The sequence below is a fragment of the Aquarana catesbeiana genome, linkage group LG06, assembly GCF_042186555.1.
Source record: "Aquarana catesbeiana isolate 2022-GZ linkage group LG06, ASM4218655v1, whole genome shotgun sequence".
Lineage (NCBI taxonomy): Eukaryota > Metazoa > Chordata > Amphibia > Anura > Ranidae > Aquarana > Aquarana catesbeiana.
The window spans coordinates 410,926,702-410,949,734 of NC_133329.1; the positions used below are offsets into that span (position 1 = coordinate 410,926,702).

At 47.3% G+C, this 23,033-nt stretch overlaps 1 protein-coding gene across 3 annotated transcripts in view; it reads right to left on the reverse strand.

Moving 5' to 3' along the window:
• The window catches only part of MYLK (myosin light chain kinase), a 270,170-nt gene that overhangs the window by 151,411 nt on the left and 95,726 nt on the right, over window positions 1-23,033 (reverse strand). For 2 of the 3 annotated variants that reach the window (XM_073634487.1, XM_073634486.1), the window contains exons 8-11: window positions 18,486-19,936; window positions 15,216-15,419; window positions 11,809-11,943; window positions 7,086-7,238 (exon numbers count right to left, since the gene is read on the reverse strand). In XM_073634487.1, the coding sequence (XP_073490588.1) occupies window positions 7,086-7,238; window positions 11,809-11,943; window positions 15,216-15,419; window positions 18,486-19,936 (1,943 nt within the window). Of the gene's footprint in view, window positions 1-7,085; window positions 7,239-11,808; window positions 11,944-15,042; window positions 15,123-15,215; window positions 15,420-18,485; window positions 19,937-23,033 lie in introns of those variants that run through there. The other variant, XM_073634488.1, reaches the window with a different exon arrangement.

Below are 23,033 nucleotides of genomic sequence, written 5' to 3' on the forward strand. Positions count from 1 at the left end.
GAACTGAATGATGGTAATTATTATAACGAGAGAACTCTGGCTGGGCGGAGCGGGAAACGGGTAGAAACATTTTCTGCAACAAAAGTTAAAAATCTCACCCCGAAATCTGCACAGCGATCCCCACTGCTCACCTTGTACGGGAAACGCATCGTCCATCCTGGAGAAGTCCCACCATGGCGGCAGATGCTCTGGATTTCACACGATTAAACATTCACTGAAGGAACTCCTTCTTCTAATCAGATTATGAGGAGGATGACCCGTCACTCTGCTTTCACCTCCGATTAGAGGCTGGTGAGGACTGACAGGGTCACTTACACCTAGAAATGGGCCCGGCGTCATGAGAGAACGGGGGGCCCCTTCCTTATAAATAGACGGTACATTTATTACATGGTGAAAGGGTCAGTCCATCCGAAAGGGAGATTTTAATTACAGAAGGAGCTCAAACCAGCCTCTGGATTCTTGTATGTCTTGGATGCTCCAATAGTGAGAGATCACCATCTACAACCTCATCCACCCTTGTGTGTTCCACACTCCCCGTCACATTCTCCATAAGATAACATTTTAAAAGTCCAGCAAAGATGGTGGGAACCCCTCATAATGGGCACAGCGGGTGTACAGACCGGGAACTCAGCACAGAGATGGTGGGAACCCTCATAATGGGCACAGCGGGTGTACAGACCCGGGAACTCAGCACAGGGATGGTGGGAACCCCTCATAATGGGCACAGCGGGTGTACAGACCCGGGAACTCAGCACAGAGATGGTGGGAACCCCTCATAATGGGCACAGCGGGTGTACAGACCCGGGAACTCAGCACAGGGATGGTGGGAACCCCTCATAATGGGCACAGCGGGTGTACAGACCCGGGAACTCAGCACAGGGATGGTGGAACCCCTCATAATGGGCACAGCGGGTGTACAGACCCGGGAACTCAGCACAGGGATGGTGAGAACCCCTCATAATGGGCACAGCGGGTATACAGACCCGGGAACTCAGCACAGGGATGGTGGGAACCCCCTCATAATGGGCACAGTGGGTGTACAGACCGGGAACTCAGCACAGGGATGGTGGGAACCCCTCATAATGGGCACAGCGGGGTGTACAGACCAGGAACTCAGCACAGGGATGGTGAGAACCCCTCATAATGGGCACAGCGGGTGTACAGACCCGGGAACTCAGCACAGAGATGGTGGGGAACCCCTCATAATGGGCACAGCGGGTGTACAGACCCGGGAACTCAGCACAGGGATGGTGAGAACCCCTCATAATGGGCACAGCGGGTGTACAGACCCGGGAACTCAGCACAGGGATGGTGGGAACCCCTCATAATGGGCACAGCGGGTGTACAGACCGGGAACTCAGCACAGGGATGGTTGGGAACCCCTCATAATGGGCACAGCGGGTGTACAGACCCGGGAACTCAGCACAGGGATGGTGAGAACCCCTCATAATGGGCACAGCGGGTATACAGACCCGGGAACTCAGCACAGGGATGGTGGGAACCCCTCATAATGGGCACAGTGGGTGTACAGACCCGGGAACTCAGCACAGGGATGGTGGGAACCCCTCATAATGGGCACAGCGGTGTGTACAGACAGGAACTCAGCACAGGGATGGTGAGAACCCCTCATAATGGGCACAGCGGGTGTACAGACCAGGAACTCAGCACAGGGATGGTGGGAACCCCTCATAATGGGCACAGCGGATGTACAGACCGGGAACTCAGCACAGGGATGGTGAGAACCCCTCATAATGGGCACAGCGGGTGTACAGACCCGGGAACTCAGCACAGGGATGGTGAGAACCCCTCATAATGGGCACAGCGGGTGTACAGACCCGGGAACCTCAGCACAGGGATGGTGAGAACCCCTCATGGGCACAGCGGGTGTACAGACCCGGGAACTCAGCACAGGGATGGTGGGAGCCCCTCATAATGGGCACAGCGGGTGTACAGACCCGGGAACTCAGCACAGGGATGGTGGGAACCCCTCATAATGGGCACAGCGGGTGTACAGACCCCAGAACTCAGCACAGGGATGGTGGGAACCCCTCATAATGGGCACAGCGGGTGTACAGACCCGGGAACTCAGCACAGGGATGGTGGGAGCCCCTCATAATGGGCACAGCGGGTGTACAGACCCGGGAACTCAGAGCTCAATATTCTCAGCATATTCACACATTTAGCAAGATACATTTCCATTTATATTAGAAGATATAGATAGAGAATCTCTAGGTGCTCCCAATGTGGAGAGGAAGGTACGCGGACGCTGTAACGCAGAAATGATGTCTTTAATCTTCAGAGAAGTTCCAGATCCTTGCCGCTCGCAGTTCGTACTGTATATATATATATATATATATACGGCGATCCATCAGGTTTATGTCTCCTAATGATTTGTGTAGGAACCCGTCTGCAGCTTCTGCAGGATTTTTCCACGTATTTCATCCCTTCATCCCGGGGATTAGTGAGGCATCCCGGCTACCGTCCACATCGCCCCCATTAAACGCGTTCGCTACCACTTATAGAAGTGTGCATGTTCTCCGAGCTTCACCGCCATCTCTGGACAACGCACAAGGGCAAGATTTACCGATGGCCCCTGCGGCCATGTTGGGAAGACGGACCGAAAGCGCCATCAATCACCTCGATCGTTATGACATCACTTCCCTGGTGATGACATCAACATCCATAAATCCAGGAAGAATTTTCTGGGGCGATGGGAAATGGTCATTTACCACCATGAAGGGCGTGTTATTCATAGTCAGTCATTGATCAAACGGGGAGAAAATCATTTTATATCACCTGGAAAAAAAAATTTACAAAAAGAAAAATTCCAAATGGTCGCCAAACTGCGTCGCTTTAACTGACAATTGCGCGGTCGTGCGATGCTGTACCCAAACAAAATTGATGTCCTTTTTTACCCACAAATAGAGCTTTCTTTTGGTGGTATTTGATCACCTCTGCGGTTTTTATTTTTTGCGCTATAAACAAACAAAGAGCGACAATTTTTTGAAAAAAAAAAATTTGCTATAATACATATCACAAAAAAAATATATAAAAAAAACAAATGTATTTATCAGTTTAGGCCGATATAGATTCTTCTACACATTTTTGGTTAAAAAAAAAAAATCACAATAGGTGTATATTGATTGGTTTGCGCAAAAGTTTTTGCGTCTACAAACTTTGGGATAGATTAGGGACTTTTATTTTTTTTAAATTGTTTTTACTGGTAATGGCGGCGCTCTGCGATTTTTAGCCGGACTGCGACATTGCGGCGGACGAATCTGACCCCAAACGACACTTTTTGGGGACCGGTGACATTATTACATTGAACAGTGCTATAAAAATGCACTGATCAATGTATAAATGACACTGGCAGATAAGAGGCGATGAAGGGGTTAACTGTGTTCCCTCAGCGTGTTCTAACTGTGTGGGGGGGGGGGGGGGGATGGGGCTGCCAGGGACAGGACAGAGATCGCTGTTCCCGATCACTGGGAACAGAAGATCTCTGACATGTCCCCTGTCAGAACGGGGATCCGCCTTGTTTACAAAGGCAGATCCCCATTCTGCCTCTGTACTAGGCGAATGCTGGTCGCTGGCGGACATCGAGTCCGCCCGACCAGCAGGCATGCTCCTCTGGTGGCACGAGCCCGCCCGCAACTGTGCGAGCCGCCGTACGGCTACGCCGATTAAAGTCGGATCATCTTAACTGGTCCGACTTTGGCATGCGACTCGTGCTCTGAGGATCTTAAAGGGGAACCCCACGGTGAAATTTAAAAAAATATGACGCGGTGTCCCCCCCCCAAGACCATACCAGACTCTTTGGTCTGGTATGGATTTTAAGGGGAACCCCCGCGCCGAAATAAAAGAAAAATCGCCGTAGAATCCCCCCCAAAATTCATAGCAGACCTTTATCTGAGAATGCAGCCCGGCAGGTCAGGAAAGTTTTCACTTTAATTCCATATAAACCCTCGAGGTTTGCATTCTATGCATTAAGGTGAACCCCCCCCCCCCCCCAGAGCCCCCCCAGAGCCCCCCCAGAGCCCCCTTTTTACTTACCTGAACTGTTTCCATCGACAAGGATGGGCCCATCAGCTCCAGCTTCTTGGTTCCTCATTGGATAAATTGATAGCAGCCATTGGCTCCCGTTGACGTCAATCAAATCCAATGAGGCGGGAGCCGGGGGGGCGTGGCCGAGTCCTGCTGTCTGTGTCAATGAATGCAGCAGCAGGACACAGGAGCGCGCCTGCACGAGGTCCCCCCCAGGAAGAGCGGCTCTCCAACGGGGCACCCGAGAGGAGGAGGAGCCAGGAGCGCTACTGAGGGACCCCAGAAGAGGGGGATCGGGGCCACTCTGTGCAAAACTGACTGCACACAGGAGACAAGTATGAGAGGTTTTTTTTTTTTTTGTTTTTTTTTTTTTTAAACGAACCTTTACATATCCTTTAAACATCTACAAATCAGGATTTTGGAGACATTCCGTATCCCTGTAAGACAATTAAAACAATTAGGTGCATAAAGAATAATAAAGTCCGCAAGGTAAGCCAAAAAGAGACACAGCGCCGCTCGGCGATTGGCGGGCTTGATGGCGTCACTGGCCGGGCCCCGGCCCGCAGCGTTAATTTAGTCGCCAAAAATATTTTTATCATACACAACTATTTTAGTCTACTGAGATACGACTAAAACTAACATGGCATTTTAGTCAAAAGGCTACGACTAAACTGCTGATCTACTGGGATTTTCACACACAACCATCTCTTGGGGTTTACAGAGAATGGTGGGGAAAAAGAGAAAATATCCAGTGAGCGGCAGTTGTGTGGAGGAAAATGCCTTGTCAGAGGTCAGAGGAGAATGGGCAGACTGGTTCCAGATGATAGAAAAACAGTAACTCAAATAACCCCTCGTTACACCCAAGGTATGCAGAATATCATCTCTGAACACACAACACATCCAACCTTGAAGCAGATGGGCTACAGCAGCAGAAGACCACACCGGGTGCCCCTCCCATCAGCTAAGAACAGGAAACTGAGGATACAATTGGCACAGGATCACCAAAATTGGACAATAGAAGATTGGAAAAAAGTTGTCTGGTCTGATAAGTCTGGATTTCAGCTCCGACATTCAGATGGTCAGATGGTGGGGGTCAGAATTCGGTGCATGGATCCATCCATTCCAGAGCCTGCCCACACCGCCACTTATCACCTTCCAGAGCCTGCCCATACCGCCACTTATCACCTTCCAGAGCCTGCCCATACCGCCACTTATCACCTTCCAGAGCCTGCCCACACCGCCACTTATCACCTTCCAGAGCCTGCCCACACCGCCACTTATCACCTTCCAGAGCCTGCCCACACCGCCACTTATCACCTTCCAGAGCCTGCCCACACCGCCACTTATCACCTTCCAGAGCCCGCCCACACCGCCACTTATCACCTTCCAGAGCCTGCCCACACCGCCACTTATCACCTTCCAGAGCCTGCCCATACCGCCACTTATCACCTTCCAGAGCCTGCCCACACCGCCACTTATCACCTTCCAGAGCCTGCCCACACCGCCACTTATCACCTTCCAGAGCCCGCCCACACCGCCACTTATCACCTTCCAGAGCCTGCCCACACCGCCACTTATCACCTTCCAGAGCCTGCCCATACCGCCACTTATCACCTTCCAGAGCCTGCCCACACCGCCACTTATCACCTTCCAGAGCCTGCCCACACCGCCACTTATCACCTTCCAGAGCCCGCCCACACCGCCACTTATCACCTTCCAGAGCCTGCCCACACCGCCACTTATCACCTTCCAGAGCCTGCCCCACACCGCCACTTATCACCTTCCAGAGCCTGCCCATACCGCCACTTATCACCTTCCAGAGCCTGCCCATACCGCCACTTATCACCTTCCTGCCTGGCCTATAGCAGAATGACGGCCGGGCGGGGGGATCCATTGTTCTGACTGGACGTCATATTACGTCCTTCAGGACAAGCCACTCGTGTCCACCACCAGGGGCGCGCAGCAGGATGATCGGTGGTGCTTTGTGTCACCCAGAGACACTGCATCTCCGATCACAGTAGAGAGCTTATGACGTAGGCTCTTTACCACGTAATCAGCTGTAACCAATCACAGCTGGTCACAGTGTAAATAGGAAGTGCCGGTTATCAGCATTCCTCTATTCGCCCTGACATGGCATGACAGGGGGGAGTCTGTGCTCATAATCAGTGCAGCCCCATCAGCGATGCCTGACAGTGGTGCCAATCAGTGCCCATCAGTGGTGCCTATCAATTCTGTATTTCAGTGTCCATGAGTGATGCCTGTCAGTGACTCCTTATCAGTGCTGCCCATCAGTGCCATCTATTAATGCCCATCAGTGCCACCTATGAGTGTCCATAAAGACTGCCCATCAGTGCTGCCTAAATGTGCGATCTATTAGTGGCCAGTGCCGCCTATCAGTGCCCATCTTTGCCTATAAAGGCTGCCTATCAGTGCCAACTATCAGTGCCATCTATTAATGCCCATCAGTGCCACCTATCAGTGCCCATCAGTGCTGTTTATCACTGCCCATCAGTACACATAAAGGCTGCCATCAATGCCACCTATCAGTGCCATCTATTAGTGCCCATCCGTGCCAGCTATGAGTGCCCATAAAGACTGCCCATCAGTGCTGCCTATCAGTGCCATCTATTAGTGGCCAGTGCCACCTATCAGTACCCATCTTTGCCTATAAAGGCTGCCTATCAGTGACACCTATCGGTGCCATCTATTAATGCCCATCAGTGCCACCTATCAGTGCCCATCAGTGCTGCCTATTAGTGCCCATCACCCATAAAGAGTGCCCATCAGTGCCACCTATCAGTGCCCTTCAGTGCCTCCTCATCAGTGCCCATCAGTGAAGGAGAAAAATGTCTTATTTATGAAATTGATGTCATTTGGGTACAGTGTTGTATGACGGGGCAATTGTCATTCAAAGTGTGAGAGCGCTGAAAGCTGAACATTGGCCTGGGCAGGAAGGGGGTGGCAGTGCCCGGTATTGAAGGGGTTAAAGAGCTTTTCCATGTAAAGTAACAGAAATGCCGAACCAGAACGCGGCTGCTCACCGGAGACGGTCACCGCGGTGCTGCAGGAGGCGGATCCCGCGCTGCTCTGCGCTCGGCAGGTGTACACCCCCTCGTCCTCCGGCAGGGCGTCCTGTACGGTCAGCTGCGCCGTCCCGCCCTCGTAGGTGGTATGTGCGTACTGGATTGGCCGATCTGCGGTGGGAGGGGAGAGATCACAAAGAGACGTTAGACGGGGATCTTATCTTGTTACATTTTATCAATGATAAAAAAAAATAACAACGAAATCTCTAAATCTCCATCTCACCTTCACCCCGTTCATCGCATTTCCTTCCACAAAATTCTCACACCCGCAACTTTATTACTTCATTCTAACAAACGCAGAACAATCCCGTCCGCAGGTAGCAAAGAATTCTTATAAACGTTGGAAAACTCTACAAACACAAGGAGGAGTCTAAAGGGATTTCCCCGGAGATGGACAGAAGAAAATCAGGGGCCCTTTAATGGTCTCGCTTTGGGGCCCCATCATGCCGGCCGGATAGAATTTCTTAAAAACATTCATTTTTAAATGCAGCTAATAAAAGTCCCCGACTGTCTTCTGATATCAGTCTGTTATCCCCTGTACAGCAGCACTCAGACTGGGTGAGGGAAGGGCAGCACTAGGAGCCAATCAATTTCCTGGGCTTAAAACAGGTGGCGCCTCTTCATCGCCTGTCAATTTCCCTCTGAAAAGCAATCCACCGTGGCTCACTCTTAAAAAGGAGAAGCTGGTGTAAACGTGACCTTACTGTCAGTGCCGGGATGAGGTCATCCAGAGTCCAGGGCGAACATTCCCTCCCCCCCCCAGGTATGTGTGAGCATTGTGTGTCAGCAAAAATCCCCCCCCCCCTAAAAAAAGGGGGCACTAATCTGCACACCCACCCCCTAAGAATACTGTAAATTCCTCCTCCTCCCCCCACTACAAATCCGCCCCCTCCCAGCATAAATCATTCTTCACCCCTCCCCCCATCTCAAATCCTCTCTCTCCCCATATGAATCCAGCACAAGCCCCCCCCAAAAAAAAAACAAATTTCCTCTTCCTAGCACAAGCCCCCCCCCACTCCAAATTTCCACCCTTCCCGCACAAATTTCCCTCCCCCAATCCCCTATTCTAGCACATACCACCCCCCCCCCCCCCACATATTACCCCTACTAGCGTAAGTGCCCCCCAATCTACCATATTAGCACAAATCCCCCCCCCCCCCGAAAAAAAAAATATTTCCCCTCTATTGTATTACTTCTATAGCACAAACCCCCCATCCCCCCCCCCTCCTAGAACAAGTCATCTTTTTACCCCATCCCCCCTCCCAACACAAATCCCCCCAAAACTCAACACTCCTAGCACTCCTCCCTAAATTTGCCCCCTTAGAACAATTATTACCACCTGCTGCCCCCCAAAGTCCCCTTCTTCACACAATGCGCCTCTCACCCAATCTCCTTGTGGTGCCTGATACCACATATACTGATTACCTGCAGTAGAGAAAAAATGAGGCTATCCTCTGATTCTGCTGAATGACAGAGCTGTGTACATCTCAGGACTGGCTGGACAAACCCTTTGGCAGGTAGAAAGCTCCCATGTATGTCCTTCGCTGTGTCTGGAGACCACCACAGTTTTATGTATTTCGTTATTATTTGTATAAAATATTTTATAAACCTTTAATGTGCGGCGTACCCACATCCCCCTGAGGTAGGTACACCTTACAATGACCTCCTCCATCAGGTAGGTGCACCTTACAATGACCTCCTCCATCAGGTAGGTGCACCTTACAATGACCTCCTCCATCAGGTAGGTGCACCTTACAATGACCTCCTCCATCAGGTAGGTGCACCTTACAATGACCTCCTCCATCAGGTAGGTGCACCTTACAATGACCTCCTCCATCAGGTAGGTGCACCTTACAATGACCTCCTCCATCAGGTAGGTGCACCTTACAATGACCTCCTCCATCAGGTAGGTGCACCTCACCATGACCTCCTCCATCAGGTAGGTGCACCTGACCATGACCTCCTCCATCAGGTAGGTGCACCTTACTATGACCTCCTCCATCAGGAAGGTGCACCTCACCATGACCTCCTCCATCAGGTAGGTGCACCTAACCATGACCTCCTCCATCAGGTAGGTGCACCTCACCATGACCTCCTCCATCAGGTAGGTGCACCTTACAATGACCTCGTCCATCAGGTAGGTGCACCTTACCATGACCTCCTCCATCAGGTAGGTGCACCTCACCATGACCTCCTCCATCAGGTAGGTGCACCTTACTATGACCTCCTCCATCAGGTAGGTGCACCTTACTATGACCTTCTCCATCAGGTAGGTGCACCTCACCATGACCTCCTCCATCAGGTAGGTGCACCTTACAATGACCTCCTCCATCAGGTAGGTGCACCTTACAATGACCTCCTCCATTAGGTAGGTGCACCTTACCATAACCTCCTCCATCAGGTAGGTGCACCTCACCATGACCTCGTCAATCAGGTAGGTGCACCTTACAATGACCTTCTCCATCAGGTAGGTGCACCTCACAATGACCTCCTCCATTAGGTAGGTGCACATCACCATGACCTCGTCCATCAGGTAGGTGCACCTCACCATGACCTCATCCATCAGGTAGTTGCACCGCACCATGACCTCCTTCATCAGGTAGGTGCGCCTCACCATGACCTCCTCCATCAGGTAGGTGCACCTCACCATGACCTCCTCCATCAGGTAGGTGCACATTACAATGACCTCGTCCAACAGGTAGGTGCACATTACAATGACCTCGTCCATAGGGTAGGTGCACCTCACCATGACCTCGTCCATCAGGTAGGTGCACCTTACCATGACCTCCTCCATCAGGTAGGTGCACCTTACAATGACCTCCTCCATCAGGTAGGTGCACCTTACTATGACCTCCTCCAACAGGAAGGTGCACATCACCATGACCTCCTCCATCAGGTAGATTCACCTTACAATGACCTCCTCCATCAGGTAGGTGCATCTTACAATGACCTCCTAAATCAGGTAGGTGCACCTCACCATGACCTCTTCCATCATGTAGGTGCACCTTACAATGACCTCCTCCATCAGGTAGGTGCACCTTACTATGACCTCCTCCATCAGGTAGGTGCACCTCACCATGACCTCCTCCATCATGTAGGTGCGCCTCACCATGACCTCGTCCATCAGATAGGTGCACCTTACAATGACCTCCTCCATCAGGTAGGTGCACCTCACCATGACCTCGTCCATCAGGTAGGTGCACCTCACCATGACCTCGTCCATCAGGTAGGTGCACCTTACCATGACCTCCTCCATCAGGTAGGTGCACCTCACCATGCCCTCTTCCATCTCGCCTACAAAGAAGGATCCAATAATATAATGTTTACTGGAGTGATAGCCGAGCGCTCAGACTTCCCACAAACCCCGCGATTCATCAGAGGGAAAATTATCATCATAAATACCACAATAAAATAATTGTGTCAAAACAGAAAATTTAAAGAGTTGTAAAAAAAAAAAAAAAAAAGTCTGAAATCCAGGACATCGCATGGTGACAGCGCCCCCTTGTGGTACACGGCTACAGTGCAGACAGCGATCTACAGAGGGGAAGTCATACTGGCAACATTTTTATCCAACTTAATTTATCATCAAAGTATCGCCGATCGTCCGATCCGCACATTGCGAGGGAGCACGACGTCCATCGAGAAATCATTATGGAGGTTTCCAAACTGTTCAGTGTTCTCCGTACAGCAATCTCTCCGTACAGCGATCTCTCTCCGTACAGCGATCCCTCCGTACAGCGATCCCTCCGTACAGCGATCCCTCCGTACAGCGATCTCTCTCCGTACAGCGATCCCTCCGTACAGCGATCCCTCCGTACAGCGATCTCTCTCCGTACAGCGATCCCTCCGTACAGCGATCCCTCCGTACAGCGATCTCTCTCCGTACAGCGATCCCTCCGTACAGCGATCCCTCCGTACAGCGATCTCTCTCCGTACAGCGATCCCTCCGTACAGCGATCTCTCTCCGTACAGCGATCCCTCCATACAGCGATCCCTCTGTACAGCGATCCCTCCTACAGCGATCTCTCCGTACAGCGATCTCTCCGTACAGCGATCTCTCTCCGTACAGCGATCTCTCTCCGTACAGCGATCTCTCTCCGTACAGCGATCTCTCTCCGTACAGCGATCTCTCTCCGTACAGCGATCCCTCCGTACAGGGATCTCTCCGTACAGCGATCTCTCTCCGTACAGCGATCCCTCTCCGTACAGCGATCCCTCTCCGTACAGCGATCCCTCCGTACAGCGATCCCTCCGTACAATGATCTCTCCGTACAGCGGTCCCTGTGTACAGCGATCTCTCCATACAACGATCTCTCTCCGTACAGCAATCTCTCCATACAACGATCTCTTTGTACAAAGATCCCTCTCCGTACAGCGATCCCTCCATACAGCGGTCTCTCCGTACAGCGATCCTGACCCCTGAACTCTGTGTATTACATGATCCTGACCCCTGAACTCTGTGTATTACATGATCCTGACCCCTGAACTCTGTGTATTACATGATCCTGACCCCTGAACTCTGTGTATTACATGATCCTGACCCCCGAACTCTGTGTGTTACATAATCCTGACCCCTGAACCCAGATAATATTTACTATAGCAAAAGCTCAAAATGTCTACAAGAGAAGGGGGTTAGATCTCAGTGCTGATGAAACCTTAAATGAGCCAATCTTGGTCTTACCGTTCAGCAGCCATGTGATGTCAGGCCGCGGCTCCCCCCGCACCGTGCAGCTCAGAGCGAAGTCCTGGCCCTCCATCACTGTGCAGCTCTGCAGAACCTGCTCAAAGCGGGGTGCAAACTGCTCCGGCTGGGACCCTGAATGGTATAAAAAAAGGGTTGTAAATACTACAGTACCTGTAGACAGTTGGTAGAATAATCCACATCAAAGAAACAGGCATCATTATCACCTGCCTTCCCTGAGACTCTCCCCTGCTGTATGATGCAACTATCTTCTAAAAAAGGACACTTGAGAGCCTATAACCTGAGCATCACCTCCCGATCAACATGAACATCTGGGACCCTTCTTTCCCAACACCTGGACAGACTCCATGTGTGTGCATTTAGTTATTCCCTCCTGTCTACACACCTGAACACCTCAACCATCTCATCTACATAGCGAAGAACCTCCCAATGCAATCCAAATTATGAACCTGTTTGGTCTAAATTTCCAGGTACCACCCATCCTTACATAACATACCTGGGTAGCTGCCTCTCATATCTACATATCTACATATCCAAAAAACGCTCAAAGTCATCCAGACTATAGCCCCTTATCCACCTGGTCTACATGCCCAGGTATCAACCATCTTTACATACCTGGGTACCTCCCCCTCTTATCTACATATCCAAGAACCCCCCAAAGTCATCCAAACTATGGACTCCTATCCATCTCATCTACACACCCAGGTACCAATGATCCTTAAATGCACGGGCACCTCCCCCTTTTATCTAGATATATCCAATAAACTATTGACACCCTATCTATCTGGTCTACACACCAAGATACCAACCATCCTTACATTATTGGGCACCTCACCCACTCATCTACATATCCAAGAACTATGGACCTCTAACAATCTGGTCTTCATGCCTAAGTGCCACCCATCCTTAAGCACCTGCCCTTTCTGTCTATACAGAACCTCCTCTACCTCCTAAATAGCCAAGAACCCCAAACTATGTACACCTATCTCTCTTGTCTACAAACCCAGATATCACCCTTCTTTAGATTTCTAGGCACCTCAAACTTTCATGTACATATCCAAGAACCCCCCAAAACTTGGCACCTCTCCCTCTCATCTACATATTTGTGAACCTTCCCTTTCATCTAAATATATGCAAACCTACCCATCCTGTCTACAACACAGGTACCATCAATCCTTTCACACCTGGACACCTACCCTTATGTCTACATACCTGGACACCTACCTTTATTTCTACACACCTGGACACCTACCCTTACGTCTACACACCTGGACACCTACCTTTACGTCTACACACCTGGCCAACTACTCTTACGTCTACACACCTGGACAACTACTCTTACGTCTACACACCTGGACACCTACCTTTATGTCTACACACCTGGACAACTACTCTTACGTCTACACACCTGGACAACTACCCTTATGTCTACACACCTGGACACCTACCCTTACACCTACACATCTGGACACTTATCTTTAGGTCTACACACCTGGACAACTACTCTTATGTCTACATACCTGGACAACTACCCTTACACCTACACACCTGGACAACTACCCTTACGTCTACACACCTGGACACCTATCTTTATGTCTACACACCTGGACATCTACCCATACGTCTACACACCTGGACAACTACCTTTACATCTACACACCTGGACAACTACCCTTACGTCAACACACTTGGACACCTACCCTTATGTCTACACACCTGAATACATACCCTTAAACACACCTGGACAACTACCCTTACGTCTACACACCTGGACAACTACTCTTACATCTACACACCTGGACAACTACTCTTACGTCTACACACCTGGACAACTACTCTTACGTCTTCACACCTGGACAACTACCCTTACGTCTACACACATGGACACTTATCTTTATGTCTACACACATGGACACTTATCTTTATGTCTACACACATGGACACCTACCCTTACGTTTACACACCTGGACAACTACCCTTACGTCTACACACTTGGACAACTACTCTTACGGCTACACACCTGGATACCTACCCTTATGTCTACACACCTGAATACATACCCTTAAACACACCTGGACAACTACCCTTACGTCTACACACCTGGACAACTACCCTTACGTCTACACACCTGGACAACTACTCTTACATCTACACACCTGGACAACTACTCTTACGTCTACACACCTGGACAACTAGTCTTACATCTATACACCTAGACGACTACCCTTATGTCTACACACCTGGACAACTACTCTTACGTCTTCACACCTGGACAACTACTCTTACGTCTACACACCTGGACAACTACCCTTACGTCTACACACCTGGACAACTACTCTTACGTCTACACACCTGGACAACTACTCTTACGTCTACACACCTGGACAACTACCCTTACGTCTACACACCTGGACACTTATCTTTATGTCTACACACATGGACACTTATCTTTATGTCTACAAACATGGACATCTACCCTTACGTCTTCACACCTGGACAACTACCCTTACGTCTACACACTTGGACAACTACTCTTACGGATACACACCTGGATACCTACCCTTATGTCTACACACCTGAAGACATATCCTTACATCAACACAGCTGGACACCTAACCTTACGTCTACACACCTAGACAACTACCCTTACATCTACACACCTGGACAACTACCCTGACGTCTACACACCTGGACACTTACCTTTATGTCTCAACATCTGGACACCTATCCTTACGTCTACACACCTGGACAACTACCCTTACATCTTCACACCTGGACAACTACCCTTACGTCTACACACCTGGACACTTACCTTTATGTCTCAACATCTGGACACCTATCCTTACGTCTACACACCTGGACAACTACCCTTACATCTTCACACCTGGACATCTACCCTTATGTCTACACACCTGGACAACTACCCTGATATCTACACACCTGAATACATATCCTTACATCAACACAGCAGGACATCTACCCTTATGTCTACACAACTGGACATCTACCCCTACACACCTGACAACTACTCTTACGTCTACACACCTGGACACTTATCTTTATGTCTACACACCTGGACATCTACCCTTAGGCTTACACACCTGATCACCTCCCCCTTTTATCGACACAACTAAGAAACTTCCCCAACTGTCCTTATATCTGGACAGTGACCAATCTAGCATCAACACCTAAGCACCTCCCCACTGTACATACCTGAGTCCCCCTTCCCTCTATACATCTGGCCATCTCATCTCTGCGCTCCTCACCAATGTTCCCTTCTGCAATCCTCATCCCTATATGGTCTCTTCTAGACGCGGGCCCCTCCCCAGTCACCCCAGATGCTCCCACCTGCCCCGAGCACACACTGCCACCTCCAGCAGACTTACTTTTGACTGTCAGGGCCCAGCTACAAGTCTGGTGACCCTTGTGGTTGGATATCTCACAGCTGTAGGTCCCTCCGTCCCCAGGCTGAGCTTTCCTCAGATGTAAAGAGTGGATCCGACTCCCTTTCCGCACCTCCACTCCTTCCTTCTCCTCTACCCGGGAGCCCTCTTTAAACCATTCAATGCAAGGCTTGGGTTCTCCTGATACTGGGCATGCAGAGAAGAGCGGAAAATACCAGAGTGTCAGTAAACCTGATCCAGAGTGAAATGTTATTTATATAAAGCGAGGAGAGAACACAGCACAGCCCAAAGCTTCAACCCGGCTTATTAACACTTCAGGTGCATGAAATACCCACATTGTAGAGAGAGCCGACTACCACTACCTATAGGAAGAGAGCAACATGGGATACAATGTGGGATTGTATCACAGGACTCCCCCTGACAATGCCTTCATCTGTTTGTTTGTTTTCTACAGAAGGACGACGCCATCTTTGTTCAGGCATCATCCGGGGTCACCATCTACTTCCTGGTCTGAGAGATGACACAATCCTGAAAATCCTGGTGCCTGTGCAGCTCTTGGCGGTGTTCACAAATGTCTGACACGGATCAGCCCCCCGCTGCAGCCTGTAGCCTTGTGACTTGCTACAAAGTTACAATATAAAGTCTGATCATTGGGGGGAGGGGAGACTGAGGAAATGCTTCCTCCTCCTTCTACAAAGTTACAATGTACAGTCTGATCACTGGGGAAGGGGAGACTGAGGAAATTACTCCTCCTCCTGCTACAAGGTTACAATGTACAGTCTGATCACTGGGGGAGGGGAGACTGAGGAAATTACTTCTCTTCCTTCTACAAAGTTACAATGTACAGTCAGATCACTGGGGGAGGGGGACTGAGGAAACGCTTCCTTCTCCTTCTACAAAGTTACAATGTACAGTCTGATCACTGGGGGAGGGGAGACTGAGGAAATGCTTCCTTCTCCTTCTACAAAGTTACAATGTACAGTCTGATCACTGTGGGAGGGGAGACTGAGGAAATGACTCCTCCTCCTTCTACAAAGTTACAATGTACAGTCTGATCACTGGGGGAGGGGAGACTGAGGAAATGCCTCCTCTTCCTTCTACAAAGTTACAATGTACAGTCTGATCACTGGGGGGGGGGGGGGGGAGACTGAGGAAATGACTCCTCCTCCTTCTACAAAGTTACAATGTACAGTCTGATCACTGGGGGAGGGGAGACTGAGGAAATGCCTCCTCTTCCTTCTACAAAATTACAATGTACAGTCAGATCACTGGGGGAGGGGAGACTGAGGAAATGCTTCCTCCTGCCTGCAGCAAACTGATGAGATCATCACAGCCTAGGCAAAATCACCGATTGGAGATCAAGGATGGCTTTTCATTGGTAATAGGTGGAGCTTTTCTGAATAATGATCCTATTGCTGTATATTGTGATATGTCAGCAATGTATTCATAGACTTGTAGAGTCACTGACTTTAATGTCATGTATTTAGTATATACACAATATATATATATATATATATATATATATATATATATATATATATATATATATATATATATATATATATATATATATGTATTATATATATATATACACACACACACACTTTTGTGAGATACATTATCTCACATAAGTAAGTACACCCCTCAGTCACATTTCTGTAAATCTTTTCTTCTATCTTTTCATGTGACAACACTGAAGAAATGACACTTGTCTACAATGTAAAGTAGTGAGTGTACAGCTTGTATAACAGTGTAAATTTGCTGTCCCCTCAAAATAACTCAACACACAGCCATTAATGTCTAAACCGCTGGCAACAAAAGTCAGTACACCCCTAAGTGAAAATGTCCAAATTGGGCCCAATTAGCCATTTTCCCTCCCCGGTGACATCGGGGATGTGTACACTCACTACTTTAAATTGTAGCAAAGTGTAAATTCTTCAGTGTTGTCACATGAAAAGGTAGAGGAAAATATTAACAGAAATGTGAGGGGTGTACTTACTTTAGTCAAGTACTGTATATAATGTATGACCGCTGAACCTATTATCATACTTGTGGCCGCTGTCTGGTATTGGGCAGGAGGTAAGCGGAGTCGGCGCGCTGAGCCTTGTGATCCGCCAACACCGCCACCCCTACTTAACCCCAGCTAAGATCACCCGGGAGGCTTGAAAAAGGGGCACGCATGCTCCGAACACACGCCATCTTCACCACGCCCACCGCTGCCTCTCGATCTCCCTGGTTACACTGGGCTGATTGTTCCTCCGCCCACCGCCCTGGAGCCTAGGATTTCACCGGTACGGCCGGCAATGTGGGACACTGCAGATCCCAGCCCTTCACCCGGATCTCTGGCATACTACGTGGCTTTTAACCTCCACTATCCTGAGAGTGTACTCTAATTAAACATGTACTCTTTTACCTATTACTACACTTAGAGTGGCGCCGCTTGTTCTTCTCTCTCCATATTGTTATATTCTTTCTATTCTATTATTTTCTATTGAATTTTTTGATTTTCTATTCTATTATTTTCTATTGTATTCAAATTTGAATTTATTCAATTTGAAATTCAAATTTCAGAAGATGGTTATATTCTATTTTATTCTATTTTTTTTATTCTATTCCTTTATTTTCTATTCTATTCCTTTATTTTCTATTTTGTTCTGTTTTACTCTATTGTTTTCTATTCTATTCTTTTATTTTATTTTCTATTTCTTTCTATTCTTTTATTTTGTATTATGTTCTATTTTACTCTATCATATTCTATTCTTTTATCTTCTATTCTATTCTATTCTTTTCTATTGTATTCCCTTATTTTCTATTCTTTTTTATTCTCTTTAGAAATTTGAATTTAAATTTGATTCGAAAACTATTAGAATTTTGTCCAAAATTTTGCTTCGCTATTTAGAATTCATTTAAATTTGTTACTATTGTATTTCGGAAATTCGGATACATTCGAATAATGAAAAATTCATCCACATTTTAATTCAAAATGAAACGAACCGCACATGTCTACTGATGGCATCGTACTGATGTGCCACTTCACAGGCAAGGTCAGGGCATCCCCCACACGTTTTTTACAGGAATTTAGCATTTTTAATGTTTCACTTTAGGCGTTATTAAAACCGCTTCTCCCTGCCATATGGAAATTTTAAATTTTTTAAAAAATGTGCTTTGGTACACGTCCCCCAGTGCAGTGCCTAACACTTTTGCCCCACTATGTCATCAGTCATGATTGCCTGTCACCAGGGCCATAGATACCTTTGCAGCGGAAGGTGACACTGCTGCCTTCCAGCACCTCCTGGCTCGATGGCGTGAGGTCAAACTTTGGAGCAGTTCCATATTCAGAACTGTCAGTCTCTGCTGCCCCCTTCTGGTCATCCCCAGAACCAAAAGACACCTCCTGGATTTTGGAGACCTCCACGTTCTCCTTTTGTCCTGTGACGTTACGGCCAGTCTCAGGCGAGGGAAGGATTTTCACGGATTTCAGAGTGATGGTGCTGGACGATTTCTGCTGAAACTTCCCATCACCGACACTGCCGGAGGAGGTGACCTCAGAAGCTCGCCCTCTGTGGTGGACACCGGATATGACGTTGTGTGTTTTATCGAAGGGCAAATCGGATTTGAGGTTTGGGGAAGAGACAGAGCTTTTTTTCAGTAAAATGTTAGCTGTCGATTGGCAGATGCTGCCGGTTTCTTTTGTTGGCTCTAGTTTGGGAGTGATGTATTGTGTGGTCCTCAAAGTCTCTTTGGTGGACACACATGAGGTCTTCAGAGGGGGCTCAACCAGAGTCTTGTCACTTTTTTTGTCATGAATGGAAATGAAAGTGCTCTCTCCTTTCGATGTTAGAGTCCTGAGAGGTACAGAGGTCTCCTTTGAAGGCTTATCTGCCAACATTATGCCATCTGTTGAAGAAATATCTGCCAGCCTGCTGGAGGCCAACTTCTGGGGAAAGACATTCTCTGTTTTGGCGGCTGACTTGCACCCCACAGTCTCTTTTGTTGTGGCAGGTAAATTTGGTGTATAATAGCTCCCAATGTTGTGTCCTGAACTTATGTACCTGGAAGACAAAGAAGTGGTCTCCATGGAGGATGGACTTTGGGCCTCTGGCGTCGTCTGTGATGGCCTCACTTTGGACTCTATGCTACTCGAGTAGCTTGACACAACAGTTGAGGTCACTTTTGGTGAACCAAACTTTGTCTCAACGAGGGATTTAGTCTTTATATCTAAACTACGAAGATTCTGAGAACATGGTTCACCTGGGGGTTTGGTCTCAGTTTCTCTAGAAGGGACCGGTGATCTGTCCTTTGGATCTAGAACTGAGGTATAACGGGAGACGATGGATGGCGTCTCTTTAGCTGTTCTGGTGGTTTGTGTCTTTGCCTGGGTGGTCGGTGATGACTCTTCAGATTGTTTGTGCTGGGATCCAGCAGAGTCGGTTAATGGAGATGGTGTACCTCTCATGAAGGCAGTTGAAGACTCAGACTTCAGGCTGGGGTGCTGGGCTGTGGAGGGCACTGAAGATACCCCTTTAGAAACATAACTTGACTTGGCTTTCATAGGCTCCACATTGGGCTCTTGTTTCCTGGCGGCACTTTCCATACTTCTGCTTTTTTCTGGAATGGCATCCCTGTGCGTTTTAAGAATACCATTAGAGGTGATGGGGGGCTTGGCAGTTCTTGTCACAGAGCCCCCTAGTGGAGCAGAGGTTCTGGAAAAACAATAGGAGGGACTGTAAACAGATTTATCAGGAAATGCTACAGTATCACAATCCTAATCTATAATTATTTTGTGCAGTCAGTAGAGGCAGACAGCAAAATATTCACCTTCACCTAAATTACCTGTAAACCCAAAAACATCTCATAGAAGTGATTGTAAAGGAAAAAACATTTCAAGTAAAAAATAACCAACATCTCTATACTTATCTGCTCTGTGCAATGGGATTCCACAGAGCAGGCCATTTTTTGCCATACGGCACTACGTTACTCTGACAATTGCACGGTTGTGCGACACTGTACCCAAATAAAAGTTGTGTCCTTTTTCCCCACAAAATAGAGCTTTCTTTTGGTGGTATTTGATCATCTCTGCGGTTTTTATTTTTTGCACTGTAAACACAAAAAGACCGAACGATTTGAAAAAACATATCCCGTAAAAAACATGTAACAAAATCGAATTTCTTCATAAATTTAGGCCGATATGTATTCTGCTACATATTTTTGGTAAAAAAAAAAAAATCCCAATAATCGTATATTGATTGGTTTGTGCAAAAGTTATAGCGTCTACAAACTATGGGATATATACTGGAATTTTATTTTTTTTTATTTATATACTAGTAATGGCATTGATAAGTGACTCATAGCTGGGCTGCGATATAAGGGCGGACAAGTGTTACACTGACGCTTGTAACAAGTTGTGAGGAACCAATGACACTATAACAGTTATCAGAGCTAAAAATATACACTGTCACTGTACTAGTGACACTGGCTGGGAAGGGGTTAAAAGTCTAGGGCAAAGGGTTAAATGTGTGCCTAGCCAGTGTTTATGTGTTCACTACAGTATGTTGTGGTTTTACTAAAGGGAAGTGGTGGATTTTATTCCCTGCTTCACAGGGAACCAAAATCCATCACTTCCCCGCTGACAGGACAGAGCTCTGTCTTCTTTACATACGCCTGTCCTGTCTTCTTCCTCACCGATCAGCCATGGGCCAGTACCCGGTGATCGGCTTCTTCTGTGTCTAATCACAGCACAGCCTCTGCACCGCACGTGCGTGCCCCCTACCCAGAAGGCAGTGCGAGAGAGCCACTCTGCCTCCATGATGCAAGTCAATTTTCTAAAGGAAAAAAATAAATGTTGTAAATAGAAAATGGTCCAGGCATGCGATAGTTAAAGAATGTATTTTATTTTAGCTGGTTGTCAAGGAGCCAGCGCCTGTCGGCATCCTTAACAGTCAGTAAATATCTGGTTAAGGAGCGGACGGCCGCCGCGTCCTTAACAACCAGTAATTAGCTCCCCAGCACCTCTGGCAGGGCTTGCTGGGACATGCAGTTCATTGGCAACCAGACAAGCAGAGGTTGGCTACACCAGCTTTGGGCTAAATCTTTACCAACATAACTACAGAGGCAATGTCCAATGATAGAATACAGAATAGAGATTCACATGTAGTATATAACACATATTATATGAATCATTTTAACTATCATATCGTACAGCACTGAACATTCATTTATAATGGAGAAGAAATGCAAAAAAATATTTCAAAACAATGTACAGAGATATATACAATGTACAGAGATATATACAATGTACATAGATATCATACAATGTACAGAGATATATACAATGTACAGAAATATATACAATGTACAGAAATATATACAATGTACAGAGACATGATACAATGTACAGAGACATGATACAATGTACAGAGATATATACAATGTACATAGATATCATACAATGTACAGAGACATGATACAATGTACAGAGACATGATACAATGTACAGAGACATGATACAATGTACAGAGATATATACAATGTACAGAGACATGATGCAATGTACAGAGACATGATACAATGTACAGAGACATGATACAATGTGCAGAGATATATACAATGTACAGAGATATATACAATGTACAGAGACATGATACAATGTGCAGAGATATATACAATGCACAGAGATATATACAATGTACAGAGACATGATACAATGTACAGAGATATGATACAATGTACAGAGATATAATACAATGTACAGAGACATGATACAATGTACAGAGATATAATACAATGTACAGAGACATGATACAATGTACAGAGACATGATACAATGTACAGAGACATGATACAATGTACAGAGATATATACAATGTACATAGATATCATACAATGTACAGAGGCAGGATACAATGTACAGAGACATGATACAATGTACAGAGATATGATACAATGTACAGAGATATAATACAATGTACAGAGATATCATACAATGTACAGAGATATCATACAATGTACAGAAATATATACAATGTACAGAGACAGGATACAATGTACAGAGACAGGATACAATGTACAGAGACATGATACATGTGGAGGAATATGATAATGATCTGTGAGGTTGTCTGAAAAGGAAAGAAGAAGGGAGATTGTACCTGCTGGAGGTGGGGGGCGGGGGAGGGGAAGGCGTGATTTAGTAATAAATGAATAGATTGCAGAAGATGATTGGTGGACGGGTTGGAGGAAGTTGGTTTTTCGGAATTACGTAAAGCTGAAGTTCAGTATTTTGTAAGTTTTAGAATAATTGCCAAAAGTTCAGTTTATAGAGCATATAAACCTGAACAGAGATCCTCGTTTACTGGCTCCCTTTTTGGTCTGTCAAATCTCTAATTGAAGGTGTTTGTTGTGTTTGATAAATGCAAAAATACCTGATGATCCTGCCAGAAATCCAGTGAGCTGAGAACTTCCTGTGCACAAGGAGGAGATATGGAGGAAAGGTTATGTTAAGGAGAAAGGGTTATAGAGAATAGAAGGTGGGGGGGGGGGGGGTGAGGAGAAGATAGAGAGGGGGTATGGAGATGAGGAGGAGGAAGGAGAGGGGGAGGAGTTATGGGGATGAGGGGGGGTGTTATGCAGAGTCGGAGGAGGGATTATGGAGATGAGGAGGGGGGTTATAGAGATGAGGGGGTGAGTAGGGGGCAGTGTTATGGGGATGTGGGCGGGTGTTATGGAGATGAGGAGAAGACATTATGGAGATGAGGAGGATGGATTATGGAGGGAGAGAGGTTATGTAGGAGGGGGCTATGTAAA